General features: G+C 41.7%; 1 protein-coding gene across 1 annotated transcript; it reads right to left on the bottom strand.

Moving 5' to 3' along the window:
- Positions 1 to 2006: 2006 nt before the first annotated feature.
- On the bottom strand, positions 2007 to 3173 carry LOC104417085 (UDP-glycosyltransferase 83A1). The gene is made up of 2 exons (XM_018860364.2): positions 3101 to 3173; positions 2007 to 2916 (listed from the first exon to the last, which is right to left on the bottom strand). Exons 1-2 carry the CDS (start codon positions 3171 to 3173, stop codon positions 2033 to 2035), a joined length of 957 nt encoding a protein of 318 aa, XP_018715909.1. The 3' UTR covers positions 2007 to 2032.
- Between the last annotated feature and the right edge of the window lie 11769 nt (positions 3174 to 14942).

Below are 14942 nucleotides of genomic sequence, written 5' to 3'. Positions count from 1 at the left end.
TTGCAGATTAGCACGGTCGAGCAATCGATTCTAACCGAATTCTCAAGTCGGTCGCGTTTATCTCATGATTGACCAACTCAGAGAAAAATACTATAGGCGCGTTGATGAAAAGCCCATTTCATATAATCAGTACAAGGTCGAAAATCAGGATGTCACTATCCAAAGCAGGCAATATGTGTATAGTGGAGACCAGGGTGTTACACATATAGTCATTAGGTTTGGAAAAGTTGGAAGTCCACTCTTTATGAAATGATAAAGATGAATCGCAAATTTCACAAATGAGTACAAACATCATGTGATAGATGAATAATTCCATGGACCATAAATGTAAGCAACATTGACCAGCAACGTGCAAGTATTTCATGTGGCTAATGCATCAACTAACCTCAACTGGGTCGTCAAATTTGCTGAGCGAGATCCACACAAAACCCATTACTAAAGCAATCAATTTAGTATTTTGGTAGCAATTGAGCTACATCCTTAAGCCGTTCTAACTTCGTGAGTTATTAGCCCCACAATTATCAATAGCCTCATGTAAAGATGTTGATGATGTTCATTAGGTTTAAAAATAATTGAGGAATGATTTTGTTTGGCAACATCCTCAAGTTAGACTCCTAATCACTTGTCAGAACCTAACTCCTTCCAAATCAACGGACCACCCTTCCACCTGGGTTTGGCACAAGGTACTGATTTTGTTTTTGCACTTGCTAATCTTTGTGCAGTTTTCTTTTAGCTGCATCTTCCTGTGATGGAACTTGGGCTCAGTCAGGGGTCTGATTTGGACAGGGAGATTACTTGGAACTATTGGAGAAGATGGGCTACAGTCATTTTGCTTGGTCGTTTTCAACTCTGTTATTGGTTAATGTAGCAACAGCGCTCACAGTTCCCAACATTTGGAAACTGGGAAAATGTAGATAGGTTCCTTATACAGCCTACTTTGAGAGAGCAAGAAAAGGAAAAGGTTGTAGAAATCCAAATGGTGCTCAAAGCAATTACGAAACGCATATAACTAGTAAACCTAGTACCAAAACCTCTTCTACCCAAAAGGAGGTCTACCTATGTTCACAGAAAGTTGTTAAGCGAGAGGCAGAATGTTGAAGCACAAGCACTATAGAAGTGGATACGAAGCCAACCAGAGGAGACTCAATGGTTCATTGTGGAGCCATTGGCAGAAGAACTGGCTCAGGTGAGTCTTGACCATATAATGGTGGTGTATGAAAGCCCAAAACTGAAGCTAAACAGGTCATGAAGGGGAAAGATGCAAGATGGCCAAGCCATGAGCAATTGAGCATTGAATTAGAGCAGAAGTAGATGATCATCCCAGGAGGAGGCTTAGTGACTCTACGCTGCATCAAGACCCTACATATGGCAGCGTTGTTGTTCAATTGCCTGTTCGTTGCGACAGTGGATTGATATCTTGTAGTTCCCCAAGACAGATTGGTGAGGCAAAATCCATAGTCGGAGCACATCGAGTCCTCTTCTTACTGCGCATATCATCAAGCAAGTCTTGGGGGCAGAGGAGGTGGAATGTCTTCTCAGTGTGGGAGAAGAGGAATTCGTCCACAAGTAGTGGACATAGCGCAGCTCCCATGACTCCAGGAAGATCTCTTCTCAAATCAGTTGCCCAAGGAGATAAAACAGAAATTTTCGCTTTTCTTAATAGAGAGTATCCAGCAAATTGGAGGAAATTTACAAAGAGGCTAACAGTTGAAGCAGTTGATTGCGCATCCATTAAGAAAATGAACATAATTTTGTCTTGTTCCATTTAGAGAAACCAGACCCCGGCGGCTTTTTTATGATCATGTCCCTATTAATGAAACTGCTTTTATGAGCCTTAACCTACCCATTTGCTTATCTTGAATTGCGAATTAAGTTGTCATCAATCATTACCTACAAAACCGAGAACTTTGTCATGATTCGCCTGTACTTGACTGAGAACTAGAAGATCAGCTATCCTGAGGACAACAATTTGAAGAAGAGTAAAACAGAGTTCTTTCTTAGGCACTGTAACAGGAGCAACAAATAAAAACCCTCAAGCCTTCACGAGTTCAATTAAGCTCTCCAGATTCTTCAAGGATGACCCTCCTTCACTCACACTCTTCCTGGTCTTCTCCTTCATCCTCTGACAATTTGTCTTTATCTCATCACTCCCAAGAACTGCTAGTATCTTTGTCCTCACTTCATGCCTAGTTATCGCTCCATTTTCATCGCCATCCACTCCTAGACCCACCCTCCACACATCACATATGAAGCTCCTGTTCAGGCGCTGATCTGCAAAGTAGGGCCTGCATAGAAGTGGGACCCCATTGCTCAGGCCTTCCAGTGTAGAATTCCACCCACAGTGAGTGAAGAAGCATGCCACTGAAGGGTGTGCTAGGACCTCCTCTTGTGGTGCCCATTGGACCACCTTCCCATGATTCTTCACCCTTTGGAGGAACGTGCCGTGGAACTTGTTGACTGGCGCGTCAGTCATGTCCGGGCGTACAACCCACAGGAACGGTTGGCCAATCTGCTCCAGGCCATGGGCAAGCTCATAGAATTGCCCTGGGCTGAAGATTGTGGTGCTTCCAAAGGCTACATAGATGACTGACTGGGGTGGATGCTGGTCCAGCCAGTTCGAGCAAGTCGAATCCTCGTTCCATAGGCTTCCTCTGTGATGTAGTAATTGGGTGCTCGCTAACAATGGACCAACCGGGAGAACTCCAGGAGTAATTCCACAAGCCGACGCCTCAAGTTCATGGAACGAATTGCAAAGATATGAGGTTGAATGTGTGCTGTTATGGACGATGGCCAACATCCATTTGAAAAATACTTTTTGCACCGTCAGGTCTTCAGGGAAACTCCAGGTGAGGTCATCGCTCTTATATGAGGGAAGGTCCTTCGATATCGGGATCACATCACTCTTCAGAGCAATGCCTACATGAAATTTTGAGGTGAAATTAGATTATCTTTTAGACTACCTGTTCTCGCCAGCACATAAGCTAATTGCATCATTCTTTAATGTGCCCCCTGCTAATAAACCAATTGAGAGAGACAGAGTCCATCACACATTAAGGCTTCCCAAGATTTGACTGTTAAGGTTCTATCTCTGGCCCTTTACCCTCGTTGCCTATGACTCCACTCTCAATCAGCTTTGGAGGCAGAGGTACAGCACAAGTGCCATAACTTGGCATGGGGGGACACTTAAGTGCCATAACTTCAAAACGGTACACTTAAGTGCCACTTTTTTTTTAGTGGGACACTTAAGTGCCACCTCGGCGACCCTTGCCGGAAATCCTACGTGGTAATATTTTATTATTATTTTTGCCTACATGGCTCGCCGGAGAGCTGAGTCGGCTCTAACTCACCAGAAACGACGTCGTCTGCATAATAAAAGCCCCAAATCTTCCAAAAATGACGTCGTCTCCCCAAATGCCCCAAATCTAAAACCCTAAATCGGCCAAAATCCCTATTGCAAGTGCTCGAATTCAAGTCTCGAACCCTAATTTTCATTTGCCCAAAATTCCTTCGTCGAATCTTGGAAATGGAGAGCGGGACTCGCAGCGCCTCAATTTCCTCTCACCGAAGCAAAGGAGAAGGCCAGCGTTTCTGTTTTTGTGGGTTACCGAGTCCAAGAAGAACATCGTGGACTCAAATCAATCTGGGAGAAGATTTTATGGATACGCCCGATATAAAGAAGCGTCGAAGTGCAAATACTTCAAATGGATCGATAAGAAGTTCTCTCGCCGAGCCACGAGAGGTGATATTGGATCTACTTCATAAAAGACAGCAATCTCCATCTCGTGTTCGTGGACGACTTGGACGATGTTGACTCAATGCAAGCTCAAGTGTCTTCAGTTAAACTTTTCAAGAATGAAGTCTCAATGCACGCTCAAGCATCTTCAACTAAACCTTTCAAGAATGAAGTTTCAATGATGAAAATTGAACGAAAGTGTTACCAAGCGTGTATTATGGTGTTGTTTTGTTGTCTATTGTACTTTATGATGAAATGTAAAGTATTTGAAAATGAGAAAAAGTTTCTCCGACTGCCATAGTTAAAAATGGTGTTGTTCTGGATTAAACGTAGGGTTTTTTCTTTTGAAAGATGCGAAGAAGTTTGTGTTGTTCCACAAGATCATTGTGGCTTTGTTGTTGTTTGTGCTGTCGTATGGAGTTGCCATAAGTTTACCATCATCTTCTCTGTTTTGATGCAAACCAACATATACACAAGACAAACATGAGTGATTACCCGAGTGCCATAAGTTGTATTTAGTAATCATGTAAGTGCTAGTCACGATGAAAAAAGGATCACTTAAGTGTCAAGTTATTGTTAAAGTGATCGGTTAAGTGTCACTTGTAGTTAAAAGTGAACAGTTAAGTGCCGAGTTTTTTTAGAATATGATCAGTTAAGTGCCAATTTTTTTGTAGGTTTTCTCTAAAATTTGCGCTAGCCACCAGAACCGGCTGCACCACCAACCATCACCACTAGCCACACTACACACTAGGCGCTCCAGCCACCACCATGCTGGTGGTGTTGCTGCACAAGCATCAGTACACATGGTGTAAGATGTGCAAACTGCACACTTGTACCAGGTGTAGGTGCAGCTGCTTAAGCCTATAACCCCCACCACAAATCGATAATCACCAGGCATCACCACCAGCCACACCACACCCCAGCCACCACGTTAGCACCCCAACAACAAACCGACTACCACCAAACATCACCATCCACCATCACCAAATACACCAAAGCACTCCGGCTATCACCACGAACACCAACAAAGGCGGAAGAACAATTAAAAGCGAATCCATGATAAACAACAACATAAATTGACAAGCAAGCACAAGATCATTTCATTGATATTTCATCAAGTCTCGAGTCGACAACATCAATGAATGACAAACTAAAGAAAAAAAAAAGATATCCATCCATAGAAAGTCTGACAACATCAACGTTTACATAACTGTTTTGACTCCTAAGCTCCACAAATCCTATCACATCTCATCTCATCAATCAATATGCACGACACCCCCGTTCGTGCTCCTTTCGATGGGCCTTTCACTTGATTCATAATTCTCGGCACTCTTTCTAACTAGACGTGCAACTTCTTCTTCAACCTTCTCGGTATCCACCGACTCGGATGGAGCTGCAAATGTCCTAGGCCGAATTGAATCAAAAGGAGCTAGAGCTGGAGCCGGTTCTTTCTCTTCTTTTTTTGTTGGCACAGCTTGATGTTTTCTTTTTTGTTGGTGCAGCCGTCGATTCTTGAGTTGGGCTTGAGATAAGAACCTCTCGAACTTCTCCCGTGCTACAAAAAAACAATAAATTGTTAGCAAAAATCTACAGCATAAATTAAATTAAATGCAGCCAATAAAACTTACATTGAGAATAACTGCTCCAAAGATACGCTCATCCGTATAAAGGCCATAACCATATTGTCTTAACCTCTTCCCAAGTGTCCTCTTGTTTGAATAGGGCGTCACTTTCGAACTTGTGATTTGTTGCCCATTTTTCCTGCTTTCTTGGGCCCTTTAACTATAGCCGGGCTTCTTCGACCAATTGTGCTAGGCGTCTTCTAGATGGCCTTTGTGTACTGCTCCTTCACCTGGCCTTGTTCTAGTTGTCCTTCGTGTAACCCTTCAACTTCGGTGACACCTCCTTCGTAGGGCCTTCGGTGGTACTGGTGGTGGTACTTGTGGTGCCCCTTGCAGTGATTCTTCTGGTGGCCCCTGTGATGATCCTTGAGGTGGCTCCTCCGATGGCCCTTTAGTTGGCAGTTGAGTTCCAACTTGCTTTCTTCGAACCTGAGAAAGAGGCCAAAAGATACCATAAATATAATATCGAGACATATAATAATAAAAACTGAATACAAATTGGTTGAATTTATCACTGGGTATTTCTTTCGCTGCTGAAGAACAGTCGACTGCACTAACCGTGATGCTGCTTGGGCTAATCCTTCAGCTAGCCCTGATGCTACTTGGGTCAATCCTTCAGCTGGCCGTGATGCTGCTTAGGCCAATCCTTCACCTGGCTGTCTTCTACCTTGCCTTCTTCGAACAAAGTGTTCGGTTTCATGACTTACTGAGGTTCTTCTTGTGACCTAACAAACACATTACATACAAGGCCAAATAGGATATTATGTACATTTTTATGATAAACGACAAGAAAGCAACATAAACATAAAATAAATTTCATGACTTACCGGGGTTCTACTTGTTGACTAAAGAACAGTCGACTCACTTGGCCCTGCTGTGTGCATTTCTCCAACTGTCTCTTCACTAGGCCCTTCACCTTGCCTCAACGGTTGTTGTTGCTTCCTCAATTGACAACCTTTAATATTGTGGCATGTTAGGCGACAATAAGAGCACGTGATCTTTGCACCATGCCTGCTCATTCTTTGCTGACCTGAGACCTCTCCCTCTCGCCATTCTTCGTCTTCGTTTTGTCCTTCCAATTTTCTTCTTCGGGCAAAGGTTGAGGTGCTTCATGATCCGTGGGCTCCCAAAACTTGCTACTTCTAATTGGATGCATCATGAACGATAGGAAGCAAGATATTTTGATTTATGGTACCAATCATCGATGTAATCATATGTATTGTCGCCCTTCAACTGGATGGCACATATGGCATGTGCACATGGAATTCCACTTACTTGCCATGCTCTACATGAACACTTCCTACTTCCTAGATTGAAAACATACTTATCTGCACCCTTCATTATCTCATATCTGTCATCTCCATTCCAAATGGGATGACAATGCGTACTTGCAGCCAAGTTCTCATCCAATTTCTTGACAATCCTAGGACCATATTGTCTTGTCCACTTTGCAGCCTCATCTCTTTGTTTCGCAGCCGAGTCATAACCGCAACTCGTATATCTTCAAGCATTGAGATGACTGGTTTGCATCTCGGCATCTATTATCTTCAAATTAAAGACTTCACAAATGTTGTTGTCGACGTTATCGCACTTGAACTCCTCACTCAAGAATGCCCTTTACCAATGCTTCGGTTCTAGTTGAAATAGGTAGCACAACCTTCCTTTGTCAACCGAAGCATCCTTCTTTGGCTATTCTAAAGTCAGCCATGTTTGCACTCTTTGCTAATTGCCAAAATTGCAATTGCAGCTTATCCCCTTTATAGTTCTTTGCCCAATTCCGTTTATGTGCCACGAACACATTCGATGTTCAGCATGGGGCAACAACTCGGCTACTGCCGGAACCAATCCCTGCAATAATTCAAAGTAATAAATACTAGAGCAAATTACCTGTTCATATTACAAAGCAAAGCAAACTATTGACTAAATTTTTCAAAAAGCAAGCATTACCTTTTGTTGGTCGCTCATGAATGCCCACCCTTCCCCGTTTGTTATCTCCAAGTCAGCCATCAGATTTTTCAAGAACCAGGACCAATTGTCCTTGTTCTCAATCTTTACAATAGCCCAAGCTAGTGGGAACATTTGGTTATTCGCATCTCTTCCAATCACTGCCAACAATTCTCCCTTGCACAAGCCCTTCAAGAAACAGCCGTCCAATCCTATAATCCATCTACAACCAGCTAAAAATCCTCGTCTGCATGCATCAAAGCACACATAGAACTTATCGAACTTGATCCCATGATCAAGAAGCGGCCTCTCAATCACCTCTACATACACTCTACTTGTAGGGTTTTGCAGCCTACACTCCCAAGCATACTCCCACACCCGCCCATATTCCTTAGCATACTGACCAATAAGTATCTTTATCACCTTTTGCTTTGCTCTTTGCACCGATTCCTAGATACATTGATGCCTACACGCTCCTTCACCAGCATCCTAAAGTTAGCAATTTTCATCTCGGGCATCACCTTGATCAGATCGAAGAAGTGCTTGGACAACCATGCACTTGTTACCCTTTTGTTTTGAAAATTAATGGAACAAATGTGTTCCTCTTGGTAGGCTCTAATCTGAAAAGACTCACTCTTCTTAACAAACGTACCGTAAATCTTCCATGGACAATTTTGCTGCGAACACCTAGCTCTTACAAATTTTTTGGTATTTCTAATGAAATCAATATTTCTTTGTGCAGCAATGGAGTTCTTCAGTATAGCTTCCCTAAATTGTATCGCATCATGGAATTTCATACCTACTGACAAAGTAGGAGAGGCAACAGATGGATCATAGGAAGGAAACTTACTTTTCCTTCTACGCATAGCTCGTTGATCTTCTTCAACTTCGTCTTGGGAAGTTGCGGTGTCGATGCTTTCTTCATAATCTGTCTCCAGGACCTGGCCAACAACACCAACATCTGCAGGGCCTTCGTCTCTGTTTGGATGAATAGCTACATGCAAAGTTGCAAATTTATCTGACAAAAAGTCCCTTTGTTTTTTCCTTGACTGTGTAAGCTCCTCATCATCGGCGTCACTTAAGATTAATAAATTTTCAACTTCAGCAGCCAACCCTTCATCGCCATCGTCATCATCACCATCACCGGATTCAGCTACTTCCCAATCTAATTCGTGATGGTGACATCACCCATGTCACACCGCTCTGGTGAACAAGCATCTACGCCCTCTCCTCACCATCCTGTCCATCATGCCCTACTTCATCCCTAACCTCAATACTAGCTTGAATACCATCTCCTCCTTCTCCTACTTGGGTGTTATCTCTGTCATCATCTTCATCCTCACTATCACTATTGTTTTCAACAAACACTTTCGCCTCTTCGCCATGAAGATAATGATATAAGACATCCCTAAAACCATTATCATCTTCCAAAATTCTCAAACCATCTCTCAAGCCTTTCCTAGGAACACAGAACAGCAACTTTTGTACTCTGCATGGCAAAAATGTCACTATATCCCTAACAAATCCAATATAAGATGCATTCTTTATATCTACAAAGATAGTACCCTCATTCCCCCCCTCATACTCCCACTCATCCTCCCCAATCACAAAATCTCCACCGTAGTAAACGATGACAGCAACATAGTCTTTATGCGCCATTTCTGCAACAAAAGAGGACAAATATACAATTAACTTTTGGGACCACATTCACAAAGAACAGAAAATTGCAAGTGGAGGTCCCTACACTCTTTATTAAAGAAAAGAAAAGAAGAAAGAGAGAGGGAAGATGCGGTCGGACGACGCTACAAACTTGAAAACAAGAGGCCTCGGGACAAGGACAAATAAAAATAAAGATGGGACCCGACAACCGCTTTGATTATGCTGTCGCATTCCTTTAAAATATGGAGAGATTCCTCAGCATGGGTCCTCAACAATGCAATTTATTAAAAAAATCCAGAAGTCCCCATCCCCACAACCTTCGATTCGAACATGTCCAAAGTCCAATACTCAACCCTAACAATCACCAATCATCGCACATTTCACATCCGACCACTACAAATTACTTTCGCACATCACAATTCAACACCCTGAATGAATCACACATCACAGTGGATGAGGCGACATTGAGCCCTACACCGAGCCCTAATTTTCCCCCCGCCGAGCCCTACACCGAGCCTATATTTCAATGCCGCTCCTAAACTGTCAATTCGAACCCCCCAATAGGATTGTAGCACCACATCTGAGCCATAAATCTCACATCAAGCCTAAGCTTTCCCAGCCAACCCCCAAATTTCAAGTCCGAGCCCTAATAAACGAGTCAGAGCCCTAATTTCATCACAGGGGAGAGGAAGAAAAGAAAAAACCTGAGCAAATCGACGACGGCGAAAGATCACCTGCGAACGGCGAGCTGTGAATGGCGATGGATGGAGAGGACGTCAGACCTAGTGTGAACTGACGAAAGGTTGAAATCCAAATAAACCAAACGACGTCTTTAACACTAAGGAAAAACGACGTCGTTTAGTTTGGCCAAATGCACAAGTGGATGGGGCGACGTCGTTTCCTCCTCCACGTGTGCTTTTTTAAAAAAAAAAATTGCCACATCGCTTAAGCATGTCGGAAAATGCCACATCTGCATTTTGGCCGGTTTTTGGCCGAATTGGCACTTAAGTATTCCATTTTACTCCGATAATGGCACTTAAGTGTACCATTTTAAAGTTATGGCACTTATGTGTCCCTCCGTGCCAAGTTATGGCACTCCAGGTGTCCCAACCTCTAGCTTTGGAATATGAAGTGTCAAGGCCAGAGCCGAAACTGAGGCGGCCCAACATCCAACTTGCTTAATACCCATCCTTTCGGCAACTTCCAGTGCCCATCCGGCAATCAGGTCCACCATTACAAAGCTGATCTGCTCATCTTTATTGCCCTTTGACTGCTGCTTCACTTTCTCAATCAACTCCTACAAATGACCTCGGCATCACTCTTGATATGCTCTCCAAAGCTTCACCCGGTCCTTGCGCTCCTCGTCGCCTCGACCCCATCTGGAAATGCATTGAAATTTAATCCGATTCAATCCATCATCTGGCTGGTTTGCGGCCATCACTTGTGCATGAACAGACTCGGTGTTCACAACGGTAACCTTGATGCCATGATTAGCAATACAGTGGGAAAGTTTCAGGAGAGGGCTGACAAGACCTTGTGCAGGAAATGGTATACATAGGACATGTTTTAGCTTTGCCATTGTTGACACCAAATGAGGGACAGTTCCTTCGCACGCTTTCTACCGGCTTCTTAAAGCTCGATTCGACCGTAATTGTCTCGTTATGAAGTGACTCTCGGGGACTTTGGTAGTTGGCTTTCAGAGACTTATCTTTGTCCGTCTAACACACAGAACAGAAGCTGGGGCGGCAACAAGGACAAAAAACAACTGGCCAGCAATTTGTCTACGGTAGGTTTGTTTTTTTCACGTATGCATTTTGTCATCGACAAATTGATGCTCTCCAATTTTGGGTTGTCCCTTTTATTGAGAAGATAAAGTTGTCGTCTTCCATTGAAAGCAAACGTGTTGAAAAAAATGCTACGTATGTACAAAGTGAGAGTGCTAGTACGAGCACCTAGAGGGAGCGTGAATAGGTGCGAAAACAAATTTTACAAAATATAGTAAAAGATTTTTCACGTCTGCAGTTTTCATCGACAAATTGACGCTCTCCAATTTTGGGTTGTCCCTTTTATTGAGAAGATAAAGTTTCCGTCTTCCATTGAAAGCAAACGTGTTGAAAAGAATGCTACGTATATACAAAGTGAGAGTGCTAGTACGAGCACCTAGAGGGAGGGTGAATAGGTGCAAAAACAAATTTTACAAAATATAGTAAAAGATTTTACTTTTAACCTGAGTCTCCCGTGCTAACACAAAGTTTATAGTGGTTCGGCTTAATCCAAGCCTACGTCCACTCTCCCGTACTAACAGCCTATCGACAGGATTTCACTATGAATCAAAAGAGTCGTTACAGTATCATGTCCTTGATTCCACAGTGTAGAGACTCTGCTACACTTCCTCAAGGCCTCGCAAATGTCTAAACTCTCTTTTGAGTACAAATTTTTGCTCAACAATTGAATCAGCAAAGAATAAGGAGTTTCAGATTTTGAAATTTATCTATCACACACACACTCGAATAACTACAACATCTTCCTTATTCCTCCATGCTTTCATAACCGTTGGCACCTTCCAAAGGAGTTCTTCCAATCTACCTGTTTGACAGAATCAATTAGGGAGATCTCGAGTTACTTAAGGAATGTGATGATAGCCCACCAATCCTGCTCACCCATACAATCAGGATCTAGATTTTCATAAGTAGAACCTTCCAAGTATATTTCACCAATCAACGGATCCAAATTACTCGAATTAGTTTCAAAACGAATAATAGATCTTGAGATGCTATCTCCAGCCATCAGATCTTCTTTAGCAGCTCGAATCAAAACCTTAAAGAAACACTTGAATCTGGATAAGTCTTCTTCGTCAGTCTAGAAACTATTAATGAGGGTAGACTTTAAATCTTGAGTCTGGTGGTCTGGCGGTCTTCAAACTTTGACGAAAGAGTGTGCAAGTCTTCAGACTAGATTGATGGAAACGTTTTGTCAGCTCCAAAACAAGTAAAGAAGTTTTCTCCAACAATCTCCCCATTTTTTATGGTGACAAAACTTCCCTGCAGATTTGGATACTTTTGACATGCAAGATAATATTCAAGCAAATAAGGATATCTCATAAAAGATAAATGAATTAGGATAAAGATAGTATCGAATCTGCATCCACAAGAAATGAGTTAGTCTTGTAAAAACAACTATCTTTGCCATGAATACCAACAAACAATGCTTAAGATACTGCAAGCATTAAATGATCATACAGTCCAAACCAGTCACAACCAAACAAGAATTAAAGTCAAATCTGCACTAACTTCTCCCTCTTTTTGTCAGCATTAAAAAGGTAGAGACGAAAAATAGAATGGGATAAAATTAAGATTGTTTTGGAATGCGAACGAGCTGAAAATCTCCCATTAACTTGACGGTCTCTTCCAGCTTTCTCAGATCCTCCTTCAGTTGCATTATTTCCTCACCCTTGGCAATTGCCTGAACTTGAAGATTAAGGGCCTGAACTTGATTGAGCAATGAAACTGAAGATGCTTTATTAGCATTCTGCATATTCTGAAATTCGCATCCCAAAGCATAAATCTAACCTCACATCTCCATAAATTCGCATCCTAAAGTCCGCTGAATTGTCAGTTTGAGTGCTTGCTTCAGCATGATCAATTTGTGGAGTATTGGTAGATGATGGCATTTCAGCATAAGCATCCAGACTCGGAGATGAAACCTCATGACCTTCTTCAGGAAACTGAGAGGCATATACATCTTCTTGATCGGCAGGAGAACGACTAACATCATCACTAGTAAAAGCAAGTGAATGAGTACCTCTTTTAGCACCAGCTCCCCATGTTTTCATGTGCCTTCAGTGAAGAGAAGTACTCTTCATTCTCTATTTCTTCTTCAATTACATGATGACATTGTTGTCTCCTTTGCTCTTCTTCTTCGTTCTTCCTTCCTCTAGCTTCCTTCCTCATCGATTCTCTCTCTTCACTCCTCTGCTTTGCTTCTTCTCTGTCTTGGTTCTCTCTGTCCTCTGTCTCTGGAGGTTGAATGTTAAAATGTCTGAATAGCTGAGTAACAAGTGCTGAATAAGGAAGTTGACCCTTGTCCTTTACCATTGATCTATATATGTGAAACATGATAGTGTGTGGCAAAGAAAATTTTTTACCAGCATTGATAGCATACATTAGTTTCTCCTCTAAATTGTAGTCGTCAGTCTTTGACGTGGATTTGGGTCTAAGATAGTTAATCACAATCTTATGAAGCAAGATATTTGAGGCACTCATCCTCAAATACGAAATTGGGCCTTCCGCCATTCCATCTCAAACAAGCTCCACAGTTGCACATCCATTAGACACACTAATTAATCGGAATATCCCTCTCTCTACTCCAATCACGTCAGCCAAAATGTCCATATCAACCACATAATCCTGTCTCCAACACTGAAAGAAAATCTATTCTCATCCAAAAAGCTTAGATTGGAATAGAAATACGCGTAAGTTCGGATGAGCAATTGTCGACTCGAGCAAAATCGTTCAAGTTGAAGTAAAGTAAATTTCTCTCGTAACTTCACATTCAGAGAGTCGAGAAAATCAAAATCCACACTTCTTGGGTTTATCACCCCTCGCTTCAGCAACTTAGAGTAAACTCGCTTATGTTCCTCGGAATGAAATAGATTGGCTCTTCTTCCTCGAATGTTCGCACCAACACCCATTCTAGGCTTAAAATGAGTGAACATCTTTTCATCATCATTCGTTCCATCAGGTTGACTAAAACCTCCAACACGTGGATCACTTGGGAAATTCGCAAAAGCTCTTTCCACCGAGCCAACATGAGCAATCCCCAAACGTTCCATTGTTTATAAGAAATGGGTTTCATTTTTGTACCCCTTTTCTTTTAAAAATTCATCAATAAAGTTCATTGGAGAACCTCCATTCTTTAGAGCAGAGTAGAGCTTGAAAGTAAAAGCAGTCTTAAGAGTCCTTATAGGTTCGACATCCTCCAAAATTTCTTCCTTCGCTTGTTGTTGTTGATCATTTTGTGGTCTAGCTTGAGGAGAATGACGCGGTTGAGAATGTTGTGGACTCTGCTGTTGTCTTGGAGATTCTTCTTTCTCGATTAGGTCAAAATGCGTAGGACCTTCACACATATGCTTTGTAGTCCCCTACTTGCAATCCTTGAAGACTTTTTTTAGGAAGACATTATCACAATCTTTGAGAGAGTTTTCGAACTCGATTCGCGAGAAATATGAAAACTTTAAGGATTAAACTAGAGAGAAAAAGTAAGAAATGTGATATTCTGTGCTTTTAGGGTTTATGAGTTAAAACGAAAAAGAAAAACAGTATATAAGGAAATCGAAACGAGGTATACGGATCGACATGAAAGGAATGATAAAAAATGCATTTTCAAAAATAATTGCCTTTTTGAAAATAGATAACTATCATCTTAAAAGATAACTTCCTTTTTCGAAAAAGAATAATTTCCATAATTTCAAAAACTTGGGAAGATAACATCAATCAATTGCAGATTAATAAACAATTGTACATTTTCGAGATTTTATCCGAAAGATAAGTTGCTAGAACTGAAATGACTTACAATTGTGATTCTTGAACTTCTGAGTTTGAGTATCTTTAGATTTTTATCCCTAAGTCTGAGCTTCTTCAGACTTTAAGATATTAAGTATTGATCGATTAGATTCAAATAGATTTTTCTCCATTGGCTTTGTGAAAATGTCCACCAGCTGATTCTTTGAGTCAATGAATTGAATCAAGACTTCTCTATTTTGAACATGGTCTCTAATAAAATGATGTCGAATCTCTATATGCTTTGCTCTTGAGTGAAGAATTGGATTCTTGGTGAGATTAATCGCGCTGGTGTTATCACATTTGATCTCAGTACATGAGTCTTCAATTCCAAAGTCTCATAGTTATTGTTTTATCCATAGGAATTGAGAACAACAACTTCCAAGAGCCACATGCTCTGCTTCTGCTGTTGAGAGAGCTACATTA

Source organism: Eucalyptus grandis, chromosome 8 (assembly GCF_016545825.1).
Source record: "Eucalyptus grandis isolate ANBG69807.140 chromosome 8, ASM1654582v1, whole genome shotgun sequence".
Taxonomy (NCBI): domain Eukaryota; kingdom Viridiplantae; phylum Streptophyta; class Magnoliopsida; order Myrtales; family Myrtaceae; genus Eucalyptus; species Eucalyptus grandis.
Note: the sequence above shows the minus strand (reverse complement) of the source record. Positions and strands in the feature narration are given on the sequence as shown.